General features: G+C 38.0%; 1 protein-coding gene across 17 annotated transcripts in view; it reads right to left on the bottom strand.

The window, feature by feature from the left end:
• The window catches only part of LOC127696398 (uncharacterized), an 837,478-nt gene that overhangs the window by 730,881 nt on the left and 84,791 nt on the right, over positions 1 to 21,806 (bottom strand). For 16 of the 17 annotated variants that reach the window (XM_052199097.1, XM_052199098.1, XM_052199112.1 and 13 more), the window contains exons 3-4: positions 16,874 to 16,976; positions 6,808 to 6,905 (exon numbers count right to left, since the gene is read on the bottom strand). The exons of the other annotated variant lie outside the window; for it this stretch is intronic. In XM_052199097.1, coding sequence (XP_052055057.1) covers positions 6,808 to 6,905; positions 16,874 to 16,976 — 201 coding nt within the window. The remainder of the gene's footprint in view (positions 1 to 6,807; positions 6,906 to 16,873; positions 16,977 to 21,806) is intronic. 17 annotated transcript variants of the gene reach the window in all.

The raw sequence follows: 21,806 nt of genomic DNA, 5'->3' as shown, positions 1-21,806 counted from the left end.
AAATTCTCCAGCTCTAAGCAGATATATTTCATATTTTGTTTTGATCCCTCACTTAAACACAGGATCCAACAACTACAAGTGTTCATGAAGTACTTAAAAATTAATAAAGCAGGTCACTTTCTGCCACTATAATCCTGGGTACACAGGACTATTTTATGATGTCTTTTGTACATCAGTTTTACAACAGCTTGACTCTAGGGTAAATGGGATGCATCATAAATCGCACGCTGCTTTCAAAACCTCTTTAATTACTGTCAGCATTACTGTAACCGCAGTTCTAGGTGCATTTTTTACGTGTGTGTGTGTGTGTGTGTGTGTGTGTGTGTCTGAATTTGACAGTACCATCTCCTACATTCCAGTTGTGACTTTGATCTCTGAAACAAGAGATGTCACATCAGGGGGAAGGGAAGAGGGAAAAATGTCAACCTTCTATCACCCCGTTTCTTATACATCCCATGTACACAGGACCCACTCTGTATCTGAGCCCCCAAGTGGGGCTAACAAGAGCGACACTGGGTGGTAGGGAACTCCAAGAAAAAGCGTGGTCAAGCCCCATTTCTAACAAATGAGCTCCCAAAAGCAGACAGTGCTTCCCAGCTGCAGAGAAGCCAGTCCTTCCAGGGGGTGTGCTGGAGTCTCCCTGTGCTGTGCCATCCTGTTTCCTCCACCACTTGGCACTTACAAGTAGTTGGGGTTTTTTGGTTTGTTTGTTTGTTTGTTTGTTTTTTAATCTTTGCCTCATCCCACTGGAGATTCCGTCTAGTTTTGTCCTGAGCTCCAACACCACTGTAGTTTTTTTTTAATTCTGCCCCCCTTTCACGTCTCAAATCCTTCCATCCATTCTGCATGTATGTAAACGCAGTGGGCCGGCTGCTTCAGAACCACACTTCAGGAAAGCACACACATGTCTGTCTAGCAGGATATGACTGGCCCCGTCTGCGTCCTCCGCAGCCGCGCGGGCATCGCTGTGGTCCCCACGCAGGCCGCGCCTGGGCCCCCTGCACCCTCCCTCCCCCGTGACCAGCCGCCGCTCGGGGCTCTGAACAGGCCGGCAAGTTGGGAAAGCTGCCGCGGGATCCAGCAGCTCCGTGTATCCCGGGTCCCCACCCCCCCCCCCCCCCCCCCCCCGTCCCGCGCCCTCCCAGAGGGCACCGGGTCCCCAGAGTCCCCGACTGCCCGCCGCTCACCTAAGGCGCTGGGAATCCCTCGCTCCCGTCCGCCCGCCCGCAGCCACCTCAAAAACTTGGGGCCAAGTTGAGGGGTGGGGGTGAATTTCGGGAGCGCCGCCGGCTGCCCGCCTCCTCGCACCGCCGCACTAGAGGAGAACAGGGCCCGCCGTGGCCCCAGGGCGTCCTGCCCGGCTCTGTCCCCACCCAGTGCAGATGCAAGTGGAGAGGAGGTGGAAACTTCTTACCTTCTCAGCACGCTGGACCTCAAGTGCAGCCCCCACCTCTTGGTCACCTCTTAGCGGCCAAGCCCCTAGGCCACCTCAGCTCTCCACTCGGCCTGCTCCCTCCCCTCCTGGCCGCTCCGGGCCTTGCTCACTGCCTGCGCCACTCCCCACACGCCCGCACACGTGCACTCTTGCCACTGCCCTTCAGAGCTCAGGTGACTGATTTACACCTGCACCCAGGGTCGCGCTCGCTCCCTCAAGCTCGGAGTTGTCCCGCTCCTCCCAGGGCAAAAGGACTGTCCAGGAGCAGGGCTGCTGGTGAGGCGGAAGCCGCAGTGCTTGTTTTGAAAGAGTTTTAACTGTCCCTGTTAGCAATCTTCCTATCCCAACTCATGGTTAAAGAACACAGGGAGACTGAGGGAATAGGGAGAGACAGAAACAGAAGGAGGGAGGGAGGAAAAGAGGGAGGGTGGGTGTTTGTATGTCAAGGGATATAAAATTAATCAATCCAACAAGTACTTTTGGAAGCCCTACTGTAAAGCAAAATTACTCTTCACATGTAATCAAAAACTCATGTTTTTGCTGATTTATACAGAAACTTTCCTTTAACTGAGGTTTCTCTTCTTAACCCACTCCCATGGCTTGTGAAATCCAACAAAATGGAATTAACAAATAAAAAAGGAACAGTATTAAACATTGTAACATTCAGCCCAAAATGTAGTTTTTGTTTTCCACTACGTTTTACAAAATAAGGAACTGTCTTTGAAAAAATGAGATTGAATAATTGTATATAATTCCATCAGAAGGAATCTACTTAAGATCAAGATTTGGAAGATAGGAACTGAAGGGTATATGTAGCTCAGAGAAAAGAGGACTTGCCCAGAATGCATAGCCTTGGTCCCACATCCAGCATCCTATAAACCAGTCATGACAGCACATATTTATAAGTTCAACACTCAAGAGGTAAACATAAATAGAAAGATTAGTAGTTCAAGGATATCCTTAGCTACAAGATCAAGGCCAGCCTGGAATGCATGAGACCTTGTATCAACCCCCAACCCCCAAATCATTAATGGGTCTGTTAAGATTACTCCATTGTTAAGAGTATTCGCTGTTCTTCCAGAGGACTTGAGTTTGATTCCCAGCAACTATGTGGCAGCACAACCTTATATAATTGTAGTCCTAGGATATACAAAACCCACTTTTGTGATCTTGAGGCACCAGGTACACATATACAAGGACCCACCTACATGCAGGCAAAGCACCCATACACACAGAACAAATTAATAATAATATAGTGTGGTGGGCCATGCCTTTAATCACATAATATAGGAGGTGGAAGCAGACAGATTTCTGAGTTCCATGCCAGCCAAGGGTAGATGATAAGACCTGATAGATAGATAAATAGATAAGATAGATAGATAAGATAGGTAGAATAGATAAGATAGATAGATAAGATGTATAGATAAGACAGATAAGATAGATAGATAGATGATAGATAAGATAGATTAGATAGATAGATAGATAGATAGATAGATAGATACATAGATACATAGGATAGATAAGATAGATAGATAAGATAGATAGATAAGATGGATAGATAAATAGGATAGATAGATAGGATAGATAGATGATAGATAGATAATAGATAGATAAGATAGATAGATGAGATAGATAGATAGATGATAGATAGATAAGATAGATAATAGATAGATAGACAGATAAGATAGATAGATAGATAGATAGATAGATAGATAGATAGATAGATTAGATAGATTAGATAGATTAGATAGATAGATAGATAGATAGATAGATAGATAGATAGATAGGATGGGTGGATACATACATACATACACACACACATACATACATACATACATACATACATACATACATAAGCAAACACCACAATAATAATAATAACAATTTTAAAAGAAAATGACTTTTAAAAAGCAATCATTTGGTAGAACAGTAATGGTGAATGTTTTTTGTCCCAGTACTCAGAAGGCAGAGGCAGGAAGATCTCTAAGAGTTAGAGGCCAGTCTAGTTTACAGAGTGGGCTCCAGAACAGCCAGGACTACACAGAGAAACCCTGTCTCAAGAAACAAAAACAATTACTAGTCATTTAAATTTGAATCATTTTAGATTTAAAGCTATAGAATCTTAAAATATTTTAATTTTACACATCACTTCAAAAATGAGAATATCTATCTCATTAATTAACAAATTAATATCTGTTGACATGAAATTTATTTTTATTGTACTATATATAGCAAATAAAATTACAATTTTTTCCATTTCTCAGTTAAGAATTAAAAATCACAATGATACACAATTACAACCACTATACATCTTCCTCAAATCAAATTGCCTATACAAATTCTTTACTTTCCCTAAATCTTCAGTGTCTAAAATGCCCCGTTCTATTTTAATTAAATATTTCACTGAAGCAGAATCACACAATCAGTTTTGTTCTTTTAAATTTGTCATATTTCAATTATCATGTCTTCAAGATTCATCATTAAATGTTGGTAGAATGCATTCCAAGTTGAATGACCAAAATTAGAATCATGCCGAATCACACTTTTAAAATAAATATGTCATTTATATAGTCATCAGAAATAAACACTGATGCCATTATGGCTGTCTTATTCAAGACAAAAGTTCTTCTATACTGACACTGTTTAAATTCTAGTGATCTCTGATTTAAGCAACGTTTCCAAAAGTATGTTGAATGACAACTATGTTCTCTGTGAGATGTTAATTATTAACTCTATAGCTAGCTATACACTTAATATTTACATTTATTTTGCCAAAATGCTCTTAATTCCCCATACAATGTTTTGTCTGTTATTTTTTCCCTTTCATCTCATTGCTCTTTACAAATGGATTTATTTCTAATACTAAATCCACTTGAAAACCCTGTCCAGTCAGAATGGCTAAGATTAAAAATTCAGGAGACAGCAGGTGTTGGAGAGGGTGCGGAGAAAGAGGAACACTCTTCCACAGCTGTTGGGGTTGCAAATTGGTACAACCACTCTGGAAAGCAGTCTGGCGGTTCCTCCGAAAACTGGGCACCTCACTTCCAGAAGATCCTGCTATACCACTCCTGGGCATATACCCAGAGGATTCCCCACCATGTAATAAGGATACATGCTCTACTATGTTCATAGCAGCCCTATTTATAATTGCCAGATGCTGGAAAGAACCCAGGTATCCCTCAACAGAAGAGTGGATGCAAAAAATGTGGTATATCTACACAATGGAGTACTATTCAGCCATTAGAATCAATGAATTCATGAAATTCTTAGGCAAATGGATGGAGCTAGAGAACATCATACTAAGTGAGGTAACCCAGACTCAAAAGGTGAATCATGGTATGCACTCACTAATAAGTGGTTATTAACCTAGAAAACTGAATACCCAAAACATAATCCACACATCAAATGAGATACAAGAAGAAAGCAGGAGTGGTCCCTGGTTCTGGAAAGACTCAGTGAAACAGTATTTGGCAAAACCAGAACGGGGAACTGGGAAGGGGTGGGAGGGAGGACAGGGGAAGAGAAGGGGGCTTACGGGACTTTCGGGGAGTTGGGGGGGCTAGAAAAGGGGAAATCATTTGAAATGTAAATAAATAATAATAAAAAAAAGAATTGAAAAAAATCACGTGCAATTTGGGATAATTTTGTAAGGTTTTCATTAAAGGGACTTTTGTTTCTTTAAAAAAAAAAAAAAAAAAAAAAGAAAGCTAGGCATGACAGTACAAATCTTTAATTCCAGCACATGACAGGCAAAAGCAGGATAATTTCTGAGTTTAATGCCAGCCTGATCTACATACATAATTTCAGGCCAGCCAATGTTACAGTGACAACCTGTCTCAAAAATAAAAGAACCAACCAAACAAACAAACAAACAAAAAAAAAACTAAACCAAAATGACAAACAAGTAAAAACCAACAACAGAAGAGAGAGAGAGGTCTAAACTGACATACATCTAAGCTACACAAATTACTATTTGCTATGTAGTGTTTTTGGAAATTATTTTATTATTATTATTGTGTGTATCTATGAACACATAGGCCACAGACCATGTGCAGAGGCCAGAGCATAACTTAGTGGAATGCGATCTCTACCTCTATATGGATTCCAGGGATCAAACTCAGATTACTAGGCTTCCATGGCAAGAACTTTAACTCACTGAACAATTTTACCAGCTATCTCCATAATAACTTTAACACCCAACACATTATTCATCTAGTTGAAGCATACAATCCAATTGTTTCTATATAGTACACTTCTCAGTTATACAACCAAAGCACACACATTTTTAGGAACTTTTGTCGTCATTACCACCCCCACAAATTCTTTTATAATCTATATTGACCCTTCTCCCCTTCAAGCTGTCCAGCAGTCCTAAACAACCATGAATATACTCTTCAGAGTTGCATATTCTTGAAATTTCATAAGTGGAATTATTAAATGATTGCTTCCATCTGTTTGTTAATTTGAAAAAAATATTTATTTTCCATGTATGAACATATGCCTGTGTATGGCCGTGCATGTGAAGGCAGACACTGACAGATACCAAAGGCATCTGGTTTCACTTTTTTGTTACCAAATCATACCAAACACTTTTATAAATCAAATCACGTTTCATTATATGTATATGCAGTAGTTTGCTTTTACTTTCATCAACTGATAGGCACTAGTATTATGGCTAACTTTTAGCCATAACTTTTTAGCTAACATAAATAATTCTGCAATCTATAAGATTTTGGGATACACCTTTACAACTTTCTTTGTTATATAGCTAGAAGAGTACATGTTTGCATCATCACCACATACATTTTATGCAATGTTGAAGAGCAAATCTAAGATTTTGTGCATGCTAGGTAAACATTCCCAGAGTGTGGTAGCGGCTCTTGCCTGTAAGCCGACCAATTGGCAATTTAAGACACAAAGATTACCAAAAGTTCAAGGCAAACTTTAGCTACATAGTGAGGTCCATGTTGATCTGGAACTCAAGCCTGCTACTCCTCATCTCCAAACAAAGCAGAAAACTAAGGAAAAAGAAAGAAAAGGGAAGGAAGGAAAGGAAGGAAGGAAGGAAGGAAGGGAAGGGAAGGGAAGGGAAGGGAAGGGAAGGGAAGGGAAGGGAAGGGAAGGGAAAGAAGGAAGGAAGGAAGGAAGGAAGGAAGGAAGGAAGGAAGGAAGGAAGGAAGGAAGGAAGGAAGGAAGGAAGGAAGGAAGGAAGGAAGGAAAGAACCTAAGAACCTTTGTATTTAGAGTCAATTACAAGACCATGTGCACAAAAAAACCATAAAATCACTTAGCACTTTTACTGAGATAGTTGTGAAATCTTTAGTGACAGATCATTAAACTTGCAAATGTGAAAATAAAATTAGAAAACTTACCATTTGGGGGCCAAATATCTGTAATGAATTTCATTTTAGGAGGCCGGAGGGGATAATCTTTTGGGAAAATGAGATAAGCCTTAAAAACACCACCTTCACTGAAAAAATAAAAGAAAAACCAGGTTCATGAATTTATGTTATTCTTTATAAGTACTCAATCAGACAAATAAAAGGGTACAGATGATAAGCCAACAAAAAAGGTAGACAAAAATACTAGTTTCCTAAATACAAATACACAATTTAATAAACTACTATAAGTTCTGCTTTCCTAAACTCTCAGATAATTAGTAAAACTAAAAGGAACACTTGGAAACAGAGGTGTCCAGATCAGATTATTGGTGATATGGTAAAAGTCTTTTCAGTATATGTCTTCAAATGAAATTCAGGAAGTTTAATCTTGTCTACATGATTCAATTTGCTGAATTTTCTATATTGGTTTCAAATAATCTTTCTTCTATGCTCTGGTCATACCCAGACCTCTTTCTCATCTTAAAGTTTAGGCATATATTTTGTGATTTCCCTTTCTGATATCAGATTGCCATACTTCTATTTATCTCGCTTGTTCATTTCATCATATATTAAAACTTCATTAGAAGGACAGTAATAAATAAAAACGTCTCCCAGAGAGGTTTTATACTACTAACTTTCCAGAATGGAAATGCTGCAATATTGATACTCTGTCTGTACTATCTAATGTACTACCCAGTAACACTCTGAAAATGGCTTGTGTCTTGGTTAGTTTTTATTATCTACTTGACCCTAGAACCACCTGAAAGGAGAACACTTCCATTAAAGAATTTTCTGGGTCATATTTGCCTATGATAATGTCTGTGAAAGATTGTCATGACTGATGACTGACATGGGAGGACCCAGTCCACTGTGAATAGCAATCCCTGAGCAGATGAATTATGTGAATGCTAACTGGAGACTACAGAAATTATTCAATTGTTAAGAGTACTTATTCTTGCAGAGGATATAGGTTTGATTCCCAGCACCCAAATGGCAACTCACAAGTAACTGTCCATACAGCTAGAAGAAATCAAGCCAGCCTTAGGAAGCAAAAATGACTAAATGGTGATATTCACATGGAATTCTAGCACCTGATATCTAGCTCAAGGTCATCCTGGGCTACACAGCAAGACCCAATCTCTAAAAGGTGTGTATTAGACTGATAAGATGGTTCAGGAAATAAAGGCACTTGATACACAAGCCTGACACCTGAGCTCTGTCACCAAAACCTACTTAAAGATGGATGGAAAGAACAAACTCTACAAATTTGTCACCTGGCCTCTTTATCTATGCTGTGGAGCACATACCCACATACACATTATGCACACTCACACTAATAAGTAATTTTTAAAAGATGGGGACAGATGTTTATACACTGACATAAAAATAGAAACACAGCTGTGGTCACAGCCAAGTGGTTAAGGCAATAGACTAGAAATCCCTTCTCCAAGCACAGGTTCCAATCCTGCTGACTATTTGCTGGTCTGTTTAAGCCCATGTGTAATGTTAACACTCAACAGAATGCTGTTCTTCATCCTTCAAGTTTGGGAGAAGTCTCTAGTCACTGTGGTTATGAGCTTGGAGGATTGTAGTGCGGGATTATGAATAGAGATATTGCTATATATGTATACTAAAAAAAAAGTGAGGGGCTGGAGAGATGGTTCAGCAGTTCGAGCACTCATTGATTGCTCTTCCAGAGGTCCTGAGTTCAATTCCACATGGTGGTTCACAACCATCTGTAATGGGATCTGATGTCCTCTGATATATGTGAAAATAGCTACAGTGCATTCATAAACATAAATTAATCTTTAAAAAGAATATAGGAAAGAAAAAATGGCAGAGATCCTATCTCAAAAGAAAAAAGCCAGGCTCTGAGTTGGAAGCCAGCCTGGTTTCCAGAGTGAGTTCCAGGACAGCCAAAGATACATAGTGAAACCCTGTCTCAAAAACAAAATCAAATGGTGATGATGATGATGACAGCAATAATAACAATAAGAACAACACGTTACATGTAACAGTTATCAACTGTAGGATATAAGACATGGGATCCTTTTAATGTGCTTTACACATTTCAGTACAGATTGAAATTTTAATTATAAATACTGGATTTTATTACTTTTTTCTGCTTAAAAAATGTTTGAGATTATTTAGCAGTTGAGGGAACTAGCTGATATTCCAGAAAACCAGGGTTTAATTCCCAACACACACAGAGACAAGCATCTGTAACTCTAATTCCAAGGCTATCAGCCGCCCTCTTCTGGACTCCATAGGCACTGCATGCACAGGGTAAACATTAAAGGGGACGTGGGGAGCTAGGGCGTGCTATTAATATCAAATATTTCCAAATAGTAAGGAGGTAAGCTGAGGGCTCAGAGTCTGAAAAGAAAATCACACTTGATGAAAACAGTAAGAAAAAGTTCATAAAAGATTAAATGGAAAAATGGTAAAGCGCACAATGAAGGGGATAATTTGGTGAAAAAATTAACATTTATATATGGAGAGTCTGTGTGGTTGTGCATGCTTGGCAACTCAAGGTGATTCTCATAAGTTCAAGGCCAGCCTAGTCAAATAATAAAGACCATATCAGCCTGAGAAAGATCTTTTCTCTTGATTTTAAGGGTGGGGGATTAAAAGAGGGTGGTACATAATACAAATAAAGGTCTCTAAAAAAGGAATAAAACTAGTTTCTGAGGCAATGGGAGGAGACTAGCAGAAAGACAACTAGGAACAGAGGTCCTCTAATATATAGCAAGGTACTGAAGGCTAGTCTTGGATACATGAGACCCGGCCTCCAAATAATAAGTCATCAGAAATTAGCTAGAAGTGAAAAAAATAAAATAAAGCTAGTATAAAGCATAACCATGAAAAAGGAACGATGTAGGGCTGGAGGAATGACACAGAGCACTTACTACTCTTGCAAAGGCTCAGTTCTCAGCATCTGCATGTGGCAGCTCACAGCTGCCTGGTCCTCCAATTTCAGGGATCCAGTGCCTTCTTCAGGCCTCCAGGGGCACCTGCACCCATGTGATGTTTATATTACTCATTCAGACACATGAACACAATCTTTTTAGTTTTTTTAAAAGCTGTTTTTTTCCCATGGAGGGATGAACATAAAATGTAGCACAGATATCAAGGATTAAAAAGAAAGTAATTAGTCTTAAAAATAAGCATTTTAAAATTAGAGTAGAAAATAAGTAGACAGACAGAATTTGAGAAAGCTAGAAATCCATAAAAGAGCCAAGAATATATGTAAAGGGGTATTAGAAAAGTCTCTACAAAATATCTGCACCTCATTTCTCCCAGGTCACTTCATTTTGGTTGATTTAATTCATTCAAAAGCTTCACAATATCTGACTGGAATTCTCTTGCTAAAAAGTAGCTACTGCCCCTCTAAATTGTGTAATTAAATAATTAATTGTCAAATTTACTTAATAGTGTTGCCCTAAAAAATTTTAAGGCAGATGTTTTTCTAATAATTACGCTAGTTCTCAAATGTTTTTTTTTAAATGGATTCACTTATCCTCTACTTTACCTAAGGATCATCTACCTGTGCCTCTCCTACCTCACTTTACCCACTCCCCAAAAAAACCACCTTACATAAATAAATAAATAAATAAATAAATAAATAAATAAATAAATAAAATAATTAATAAATTAAAAAATTAAAAAAACCCACCTGGCTTAGTGGCAGCCAATTTGTGAGTATACAAACTTTCAGTGTCAAGTTAGGACAGAGGAACTAAAAAACTCATAGGTAAAAATCACAAAGTAGACAGACAGACTGTATTTATTATTGTTCACACATAAAAAGATTTGACTATGGGGAAGAAAAAAGACATTGAAGTAGCAGTGAAGTAAAAATATTTCTCCATGTAGAAAGTATTGGTAGAAAGTATTGGAACAATTAACATGATGTTAAGGAATTATATAACCAACTCCTGAACATTTGAAAACCAAGGTCATATTTCTGGCACAAAACCTCCTTTTGTTATTTTTGTAAATTAAATCACAAAAGTCTTAACTGGGTATGGCACATGCCTATAATCTAGCATTGGAAAGTATGAGGCAGAAGGCCTACTGAATTTAAAGTAACCCAAACTACATATCAAGACCCCCTTTTCAATTAAAAACAAAAACAAAAACAAAAACAAAAAACTCTATTTTGGGGTTCAGAATCTGTCAGTGGTCCAGCACTTGCCTAAAGAGCTTGGTCCTTTCTTTCCAAACGTGATACACATAAGAAAAGTTACTTGGAGGAAGCGGTTTGGGTCAAGATAGGGTTTCTCTCTGTAGCACTGACTGTCCTAGAATTCTCTCTATAGACTAGGCTGGCCTCAAATTCAAAGATCAGCTTGTCTCTGCCTCCCAAATGCTGGGATTAAAGCCATGCACCAGCAAACCTGGCTAAGAAAATCTATTCTTGGCAGCACTAGAAAAATTCAATATTGGATACAGATTTAAAAAAAAATTATGCTAGGTGAAGATGGGTAAAATAACTACATGTCTTAGAGCTTTACTACTGTGAACAGATACCACGACCAAGGCAAGTCTTATAAAAGGCAATATTTCATTGGGGTTGGCTTACAGTTTAGAGGTTAGTCCATTGTCATCAAAGCAGGAATCCAGATACTCACTGGTACAGGAGAAGCTGAGAGTTACATATCTTCATCTGAAGGCAGCTAGTAGGGCTGACTTCGAGGCAGCTAGGGTGAGGGTCTTAAGCTCACACCCACAGTGACACACCTATTCCAACAAGGCCACACCTCCTAATAGTGCCACTGCTTGGAACAAGCATATAAGCCATCACACTACATAAATACTCAGTAACTATCAATCTTTTTGTTTTGTTTTTCAAGATGTTTCTCTCTGTAACAGCCATGGCAACTATCAGTCTTAAAGTAACACTTAAATGTACTAGGCACTGATTACACAGACTGTAAATAGTGTGGAGTGTCCTTTAGTAATTAAGTGAAGGTTAGTTATACTATCACAAAACAGCATACCATATTTTTACAGAATTTTGGCATAACACTTTCTCTGAGTTAACACCTCAGACCACTATCACTGAGATTCAAATACCACTCAAATCCATGCCAACTTATTTTCAATCAGTCTATTCTCTTCACATTATTGAAATAACTACAAGATCACTTTCTTGCACTTAAGTCAATAAGTGCTTTTTAAGAACATACTATAAAGTACTTAGAATTAACAGCCTTGTAAATGTCATTTAAGTCTGTCTGCTTTTCCTTGTCTTCTTTAGCTTTTTTTTTATTCGATATATTTTTTACTTCCATTCCAAATGATTTCCCCTTTTCTGGCTCCCCACTCCCCGAAAGTCCCATAAGCCCTCTTCCCTCCCCCTGTTCCCCCATCCACCCCTTCCTTTAAGGTTTATTTATTTTATATATGAGTACATTGCAGCTATCTTCAGACACACAAGAAAAGAGCATCAAATCCCATTAACGATGGTTGTGAACCACCATGTAGTTGCTGGGAATTGAACTCAGGACCTCTGGAAGAGCAGTCAGTGCTCTTAACTGCTGAGCCATCTCTCCAGCCCTTTATCTTTCTTTTGTAAGCACACTTCCCTAACACAGTAGTTCTTAACCTTCCTAATGTTGCAATCCTCATGTTGTGGCAACCTCCAACAATAAAATAATTTTTTGCTGCTACTTCATGACTGTAATTTTGCTTTTGTTATGAATCATAAATGTAAATATGATATGCAGGATGGTATCTGATATGACCTCTATGAAAGGGTCATTCAACCACCACAAGGGGTTGTGCCTCACAGGTTGAGAGCCACTGCCTTACCACTTGGCCCTTTCCCCAACATTTTGTGCTTCCTTACTCTTTTTCTAAGCTCCCTCCCACCCTCCACCACAGCCATGTAAACTAACCTCTTATGTGGACAGTTTAAATGGCAGGGTCTTCTCCTTCTCTCCTCCATTGTCCTCCACTAAGAAGCTATTAAGATTTAGTTTGCCAGATCTCGGGTTTTTCTTTCAAACTCTAATAAAATTGTCCTAGTACCTATCTCCCCCAACAAGTAACATTTTAAAAAGCTTCCATTTATAAAGTCTTTCCCTGTCCTTTGTCCTGACACCTTTCTAGCTATTTTCTCAGGACCTGTCCCAGGCACACGTTCTCTTCTTCCCTAAACAAAAGTTACAGATTTCAGAAAAGCACTGGATGAAGTGGCCAGTGTCTCATTAGTACATTCAAAGTTGCCACAAACATGTCTGCTATTCACATTACAAACCAACAGCCAACACTTTTAGAAACATACAGTGAGAAATACATTTTATAACCCACAACCAGAGTTGAATAGATGGCAGATGGTTCAGCAGTTAACAGCATTGATCTGTTTGAGGAGTCAGGTGGCTCACAATCACTACAAGCACAGTTCCAACGAGATCTTACAAGTTCAACCTCTGAGAAGCAACTCCACTCACATACACATACCTACACAGAGACCTGTATATGTACTGGGTTGGCTTGATATTGCTTGTATTCTAGTGCTAATACTGGTTCCTCAAGACCAGTATTAGCATTGCTCCAAAGATCAGAGAGTCCTAAAGTAGAGTCAATTGGTGCTATGTGACCTTGGCCCCAAGTTATTTCCGATTGGTAAATAAAGATGCTCACAGCCTGCAGACATAGGCAGGGATTGGGATTCCAGGGCTGGAGGTCAGAGGAAAACCTTGAGAAAGGGAAAGAAGGAAGTGAATGGAGGAGAAGCTGCCACCAGTTAGATTAATCTTGAAGTAATGGCCATGTTGTATGGCCAGTTAGAGTTAAGTGCAACCCAGAAGAAACATGGCAAATTATATAATAGGACTATTGGCTGGGAAACAGAAATAATACTATAGAGGATAGATATCTCCCCAGCTCTTAATGCTGATTAAGGCTTATTACAAATACAAAGTTTGAGTGTGTCTTTTATCCAGGAACTGAATGATCAAAGGAGGGTAGAAACTCGGGATTGGGATTTAAAATTTCTACAACATGAGCACATAATTATAGATAATAAAAATAAGCTAGGCAGTAGTTATACATGCCTCTAATTCCTGCACTCAAGAGACAAAAGCCAGCAAATTTCTGAGTTTGAGGCCAACCTGGCCTCACACACGCGCGCGGGGAGGGGGCAGTAAAATGGGGTGTTAATAAAAAGAATGAGCTGTTAACTAAAATGGTCTTACCATATGGACTTTATATGAGACAGGGTATCACTATGAGTCCTGCTGCCTGGTGCTGGGATTAAAAGTTTGCACCACATGCTCGAGTAGCTATCTTTTAAAAACCCAGAAGTGTGTGTGTTTGTTGATCAACTAATAATACTTGACACAAATGCATGTAAGGATAAAAAATTCAGTGAGCCCTTAAGAGTTGAAGCTTTAAGCCTGGATTCCTAAACAATGTTCCATAAGAACTTGGTTTAGGAGAATAATTCTCATTATTTTATAGCTACACTAAGGGTAAAGGAATCCTATCATCAGAATGTTCCTCTGTATCCCCTAGAGGTACTGTGCCTGGAGGGAAAAAAACCAAACACTATTTTAAACACAGAAGAATAAACATGAAGAACAGACCAGAACTGTGTTAGGATCATAGACCAGGTTACTTACATAGTATGATTTGCAAAATTTATAAAATTTACCTCAAATAACAATGTGATTGTGAGGGAGTTTTCTCTAAACTGGTTTCCGGTGGCTACTGGCAGCTATGAAAGAATCCTAATGCCATGCCATGACCAGATTCACCTAAATCAACTGGCAAAACTGATGGATGCAAATATATCAATTTTCAAAGAAACATATGTTGTTTTCAAAGAAACATATGAAGCCGGGCGGTGGTGGCGCAAGCTTTTAATCCCAGCACTTGGGAGGCAGAGGTAGGCGGATTTCTGAGTTCAAGGCCAGCCTGGTCTACAGAGTGATTTCCAGGACAGCTAGGGCTACACAGAGAAACCTGTTTCAAAAAACCAAATCCAAAAACAAAAACAAAAACAAAACAGAAACATATGAGCAACAATGACTGCTAAAAACTATAACAAAGCATGAACCACCCTTTGCCCACTGTGTAAAACATGAACTCCCACATTGCTTTAACTTTTTCCTCTCTTTTTCCACCGTATTTTTGAGGGAGCTTCTTTCATTTCTGCCAAATGTCTACTCCAAGATAACTGGGTTAATTCTCCTATTTCTATCTCTCATCTTGCAACAGGAGTGTTGGGATCACAAACACAGGCTACTACATTACACTTTTTTACATGGGTTCTGGGAATTGTCATCACATTTCTATAGCAAACATTTATTGAGTCATCTTCACCAGCCCTTCTTTTTATATATATCCACTTTTTGAATATATATATATATATATATATATTCAAACAGCTACTTGAGGGCTAGGGGGAAGGACTGGCAAGAAGGAAGTGCAGTCCCAAAGAATTGCAGATGTAAAGATCTGTTATCATTCTCTAGCTCATTCGCCTCATTTTCAACAACTGGTAGTCAGTTAATAAGTTATTTTATGTCCTAACACTAAACTAACAAAATATAGTCTTATAAACTATACTCTGTGAAGACCAGGTTATAAAATTATTAAAATAGACCTTGAAAGTTCCCTTAAGTCGTAAAACACAGATATACAGAATACATTCTATGTAAAAATCTCAGGGCCAGAGAGATGTCTCATTAGTTAAGAGTACTGGCTGTTCTTCCAGAGGCCCTAGGTTCAATTCCCAGCACCTATTGGTGGACAGGTCACAGCCATCTATAAGTACAGTTCTAGAGGTTCCCATGCCATCCACCTCCTCAGATACCAGACAAACACAGTGAATATATATGCATGCAAAACACCATACACATAGATATTAATTGATTTAATTACATAAAAAGGAGCTGTTTTAAAAAGAAAAAAATTGCAATCTTATTCTTTAATAAATAAGGCATTAAGAACAGTAAAACTGGGGCTGGAGAGGTAGCTAAGCAGTTAAGAGCACTGGCTGCTCTTCCAGGGGACCTGGGTTCAATTCCCAGAGCCCACATGGCAGCTCACACTTGTCTATAATTCCAGTTCCAGGAGATCAAACACCCTCACATAGACCTACATGAAGTCAAAACACTAATGAACATAAAAGAAAAATAAATTATTTTTAAAAAGTAGTGTTAAAAAAATAGTAAAACTGTCATCCTTAATTATGGTGTTTTCCTTTCCTTTGGGGTCAAGGCATGGTAAACATGAGAAGGAAAATCATTTCCATAGGGAATTGAACCTAGGACCTCAGTACTCTTAACTACTGAGAAATTTCTCTAAATTGCATAGGACTTTTTTCTCTTTTGGCTGGAGCAATGGCTCAGAGGTTAAGAGCCTCTAAAGGATTTGAATTTGATCTTAATACTCATATCAAACAGTTTATAATCAGGTATTACTCCAGCTCCAGGGGATCCAACAGCTATGGCCTCCTAGTGCACCTTCATTCACATGAACATAATCTCACAGAAGCACACATAAATATATAATTAGAGATGAAATTTTCTCTTCTCCTCCAAGCTTACAAAAATTAATATCCTAAATTACAGAAGGTGTGTGTGTGTGTGTGTGTGTGTGTGTGTAAATTATTTACAGTCAGGCAATAGTAGCACATAGCACACATGTTAAATCCCAGGATTCAGGGGGCAGAACCACGCAGATCTCTGATTCTGAGGTTAATCTGGTCTACAGAGAAAGTTCCAGGACAGCCAGGGCTACACAGAAAAACCCTGTGTGTGTGTGTGGGGGGGGGGTTACATATAACCTCACTAGAAAAAGCTTTTCATAACATATTTATTCCAGCAGCAACATAGCTTAAATTTCTGAAGCTATCTTTTTAAAAACATGTTTTAGAGATTAGAGCTTCAAGCATAACCCAAAGGCTCTACACATGATCACATTGAAATGATACTCGATATAACCATTTTGCTTGCTACTTTAGAATTTTTTTCAATTTTCAAAATTAAGTTTTAATTTTAGTTGAAGGAGTGAAGATGTCAGTCAGTTCCAGTATACTTACTAAAGTGTATCTGGAGGACCAATAATAAGGACTTCCCAATGATAGAGATCATTGTCGTCTATTAAACCTGCTGAAAAGCCTCCCACTGGATTTTTGTTGAGTTCTGTGGAAAAAGAAAATTTCAATAAAAACTTTAAAACAGTTTTTCTCCAACAGGTAAAGTATGACCATAAATAAGCTATAAACTATGAAAACTATTAAAATGCTACTTCATAACTATAACATTTCCATACAACAAGGAAGCCATGGGTATATTAACCTATCCAGATGGAATTGTTTTGTCTTCCTACATCTACCTTGGGATTCAACCAAAGCTCTTAGAATTCTGGGTAGGTTTTATGAGAGGCAATCAAAATGCAAATAAGGCTGATTCTCACAAGAGATTTTAGTTGAAAGAAAATCAAAAGTCAAATCAAATCAGAAATGGCAAGTTTTCTATAGCCTTTAAGACTAATTCTTAAAAAACAACCAAAAGCACTTTTACGTCAGAATTGCCGAGTGTTTTCAACTCTTACTTACATTAACATCTGTCTGATTGCCATGATGCCTTGAGGTACATTCAACTATGCAACAGGAATAGCTTTCTAAGAATAGCTGGTGCCTACAGAAATAGTGATGGTATCATAAGATTCTTCTCTTCTAAACAGTGTTCTGCCATGAAGAATAGATGATGAGGGCAGAAAATTAAGAATCGAGACAAGGAACTAGTAAGGTAGAAAAACAAAGGCCAACAAAGGATCATCAAACAACAGGTTAGAAAGAGTATAACCTTAAGAGTTTACAGAGATGGACGTAATAAAATAAGGATGCCTTTGTAATGGGCAGATCGCATGAGTTTTTCAAATAGCCTTAAGTAAGTGTAACTGACATTAGAGGTATTCTATATATACCTATAGGTATATATAATAGGTATACTATATAATTTGATAATTTTAATATACTATCATCTTTGAAGGCAGGATAAGAATCATGATAGTAAGTATACACAACAATCACCAGAAAAGTTATTATTTTGTCAAGAGAGCTGAGGACTGACTGATTCAAACTGGGCAGTGAGTAAGGACAAAACATGTTTAAGAGCAGTTCAGAAAGGACTTGCCAGAAATCTAAATGAGTGCATGATTCTCATACAGTACTTGCCCATCATCAAGATGAGCCATCTAATCATGAAAGCAAATATAATACAACACAGAGTACTATAAAATGCCAAACAGTGTGCTGGTAACTATGGAAGCACTAACTCCATAACTTTGAGCAATCAAAGGTGGTTTTAGTTCAACAATTACAACTTCATATAGGGCTATTAGGTCCATCTTCATTTGTCAATCTACTGGAATTTGAAATTACTTGGGAGACACACCTCTTGTGCATGTCTGAGGGTGCTTCTAAAACAGTTTAATTTGGAATGTGGTTGGAACTATTCTAAAAGGATTGTGAAACAGAATACAAGACTCATACCCACTCCCATCATTTTACTGCTGTCACATTGCAGCTATCATACCTTACCAAGCATGACGAACTAAATAATTGATGAACCATAAACAATTCTTCCTAAAGCTGTTTTGATCAATTATTTTGTCCAACTAACAATAAAGTAATTAATGTACATCACAACATGCAGACAACAACAACAAAATGGTAAAAATAAAGAATTAAATTGTATTTTAACACAAAGAACTTCTTTTCTTGGATTTTGAACACAGATTTTATAAATCTAATAAGCAAAGCAAACAGATAAAATCTGTATTTTAAAATACCATTAAGATATGATTTGCATTTTAAACTTATTATGTTTATAATCATATACCTTTCACTGAATCCCAACTATGTTGCTAGCTACTAAAAAAGAATACACATACACACTTTAGTGTTGATGGGAATGGTTCCTTTGAGGTCTAGCTCAAGAACTACCCTCCTATCTTTGAAACCTTTTTAAAAATAATTTATTAAATAATCTTGACTTCTGTTAAAAATCCTATTCATTATAGTTGCAGCCTGTATTGTATTACCTAGCATTTGACTATCATGGGTTCATTGTTCCAGAAAAATATATAAGTAAGGACAATGTGAAATAGGTAACCTAAAAGTAGTACAAGGAATAGGGGTTAAAGAAGTACAAAAGAAGGGCATATAACAATCTTTAATAGCTTTAAAAAAAAAAGGCAGGAAGAGCACCACAACTCTGAGGCCAGCCAAGTCTATATTGTGATGTCTAGTCTCAAAAGTTTAAAAAGGGGGAAGGGGGTGCAGCACAGAGGGACACACACATTTTATTCCAGAACATGGGAAGTAGAGGTGGGTTAAGTTGCAAAATGACCGTGACTAATAATGAGACCCTGCCTTGGAGGGAGAAAGGGAAAGAGAAAGACTTATAGAATATCTACAATGAAGAACTGGGCCTATACTGAACAAAGAGTCATAAATGAAACAAGACAAAATGGCAAAAACTGGAAAGTAAAGGCGTTTGTTAGCCATATTAAGTTTCAACTTCATACATGGAGCAATGATAACCCTTGGAAGAATTGGAATGTATTTGTTCTTAATACATTTTCAAAAAGTAGGGCGAGCTTGGGAGATTTAAATGTTCAAAAACCAGTTTTAGAAGTTGGATAGATAGCCGGGCGTGGTGGTGCACGCCTGTAATCCCAGCACTTGGGAGGCAGAGGCAGGTGGGTTTCTGAGTTCGAGGCCAGCCTGGTCTACAGAGTGAGTTACAGGACAGCCAGGACTACACAGAGAAACCCTGTCTCAAAAAACCAAAAAAAAAAAAAAAAAAAAAAAAAAAAAAAGTTGGATAGATGGCTCAGAGCTTAAAAGATGATATACCAGGGAGCTTGAGAGATGGTTCGTTATTTAAGAGCACTGACTGCTCTTCCAGATGTCCTGAGTTCAATTCCCAGCAACCATATGGTGGCTCACAACCACCTATTATAGGATCCGATGCCCTCTTCTGGTATCTGAAGACAATTACATTGTACTCATATACATAAAATAAATAAATCTAAAAATAAAAGAAAAAGAAAGAAAGAAAGGAAAAGAGGAAAAGGAAAAAAGAAAAAGATGATATAGCAGTTGCAGAAAACTTGAGTTTGATTCCCAATACCCATATTAGGTGTAACTCCAGCTCTAGGGGAGACGATGCCATCTTCTGGCCTCAAATGCACAAACCCATATACAGACACAAATGTATACATAGTTAAAAAGAAAGCAGTCATTCTTTAAAAACCATGCTAGGCATGTTGGTACATACTTATAAATAACACAAACACTGAAGATACTTGATGAAGTGGTGAAATGGTTTTGAAACTAGAAAAGGTTAATGGTTGTATAATACTGTGAACATAGATATGTTTATCTACTATTATTTGTATATATGTTGTTTATTACATTTGAACATAGTATATCTCATCTTAGTTCTTAAAATGACACAAATGTATTAAAATAGGAAACACAAGATGAGATACTTGTTTGAAAGGGGGAAACTTACTTAATGTTAAATTTCTACAGCACATATATGTTGTATATGTTGGGAGAGGGGCTGTCTTTGCAGAGTTATAGACTGTACTTTGGACCTTGCATACACTAGGCAAGTCTTCTACCACTGAGAGACATCCTCAGAATATATCAGGGTTTTTGCCAGAGAGGAAAGCAGGAAAACAAAGAAGCTAATATGCTTAACAGAGTAAATAGCCAACAATGATAAGTTCACTCTTCTACAGCATGGAAACACTATCTCAATTAAGGCCATTGGGTTCAAAAAAGAGAGGCAAAACCGTCTTCAGCATAAGCAGTAAAGATAACTAGAACAACACTAACAAGGTTAAGGTGGAAAAGTGCAAGTGGAAATTGTTTCTCTAAGGTTTCAATAGATAGAAAAATTACAGTAGCCATAGCCACGAGCAAATGAAATTCATGCAATCAAGTAGTTTTATTTGGTTGATTTTTCAGGTTTTTGTTTTGTTTTGTTTTGTTTTGTTTTAAGGCACGATTTTGTCTTAGTGGGCCTGAAATTTGTATGTAGACTGGCTGGCCTTACCCTTTAGCCTCTTTGCTAAGACTACAGACATATGACACTATAATGGTTGTGGTTATTGCTGCTGTTGTTTTAAATAGGATCTTCCCTTGCAGCCCAAGCTATAGAATCAGACCTCGCTCTGAGAAATAATCAACTAATTTGGGGCAGGGGGAGAGGCATGAATCCACAAAAACTAAGAGTAAGCATAATAGTGTATACTCTCTGATTTCAGCTTTTGGAGGGTGGGAAAAGAAGATCCTGTCAGACATGTCTCTAAAAAGATGAGAGCATATGAAAAGTGAACAAACATGAATTATTAGGATCAATACAAATTCATAAAGTGTTTTTTTGAAAACTAGACTTATACACCAGAAAAGGTTCAGAGAAACAGTCATCTCAGTATGATGAACATTCCTAGTATCCACAATATGGTCTTCTAATACAAATTTACAGCTAACAGTGAAGCAGGGTTTTGGGAAGAAATGACAGATTCTAAGTCTGAGGCATAAGGAAAAAATATGTTAGGCTCTTCTCAATACTCAATAAAATGTGTTAGGCTCTTCTCAATACTAAATAAAACAAAAGCTATCAGTTAGAAGCCCCACTGGCTAAAAATGTTATGAGTTGAGTATTAGTATGAATAATAACCGTGAAGGATAGACAAATGTATTTCAATACATGAGTAACTAACATACACACACAAAACCAACCAGCCATGGCTGTTATAATTAGGTGCTAGTAAACCATTTTGTCATTTTGATTTGGGTCTTATCCCACAGCTGGCTTAATGCCAGCACTCAGGAGGCAGAGGCAGACAGATATCTGTGAGATCAAGGCTAGCCTGGTGTATAGAATGTGTTCCAGGACAGCCAAAGCTACAGAGAAAAAAGGATGGGAGGGAGGGATATACTTCTTCCA

The sequence above is a fragment of the Apodemus sylvaticus genome, chromosome 11, assembly GCF_947179515.1.
Source record: "Apodemus sylvaticus chromosome 11, mApoSyl1.1, whole genome shotgun sequence".
In the NCBI taxonomy this organism is placed as follows: domain Eukaryota; kingdom Metazoa; phylum Chordata; class Mammalia; order Rodentia; family Muridae; genus Apodemus; species Apodemus sylvaticus.
The sequence above is the reverse complement of the archived record's forward strand: the minus strand, read 5'-3'. Positions and strand labels throughout refer to the sequence as shown.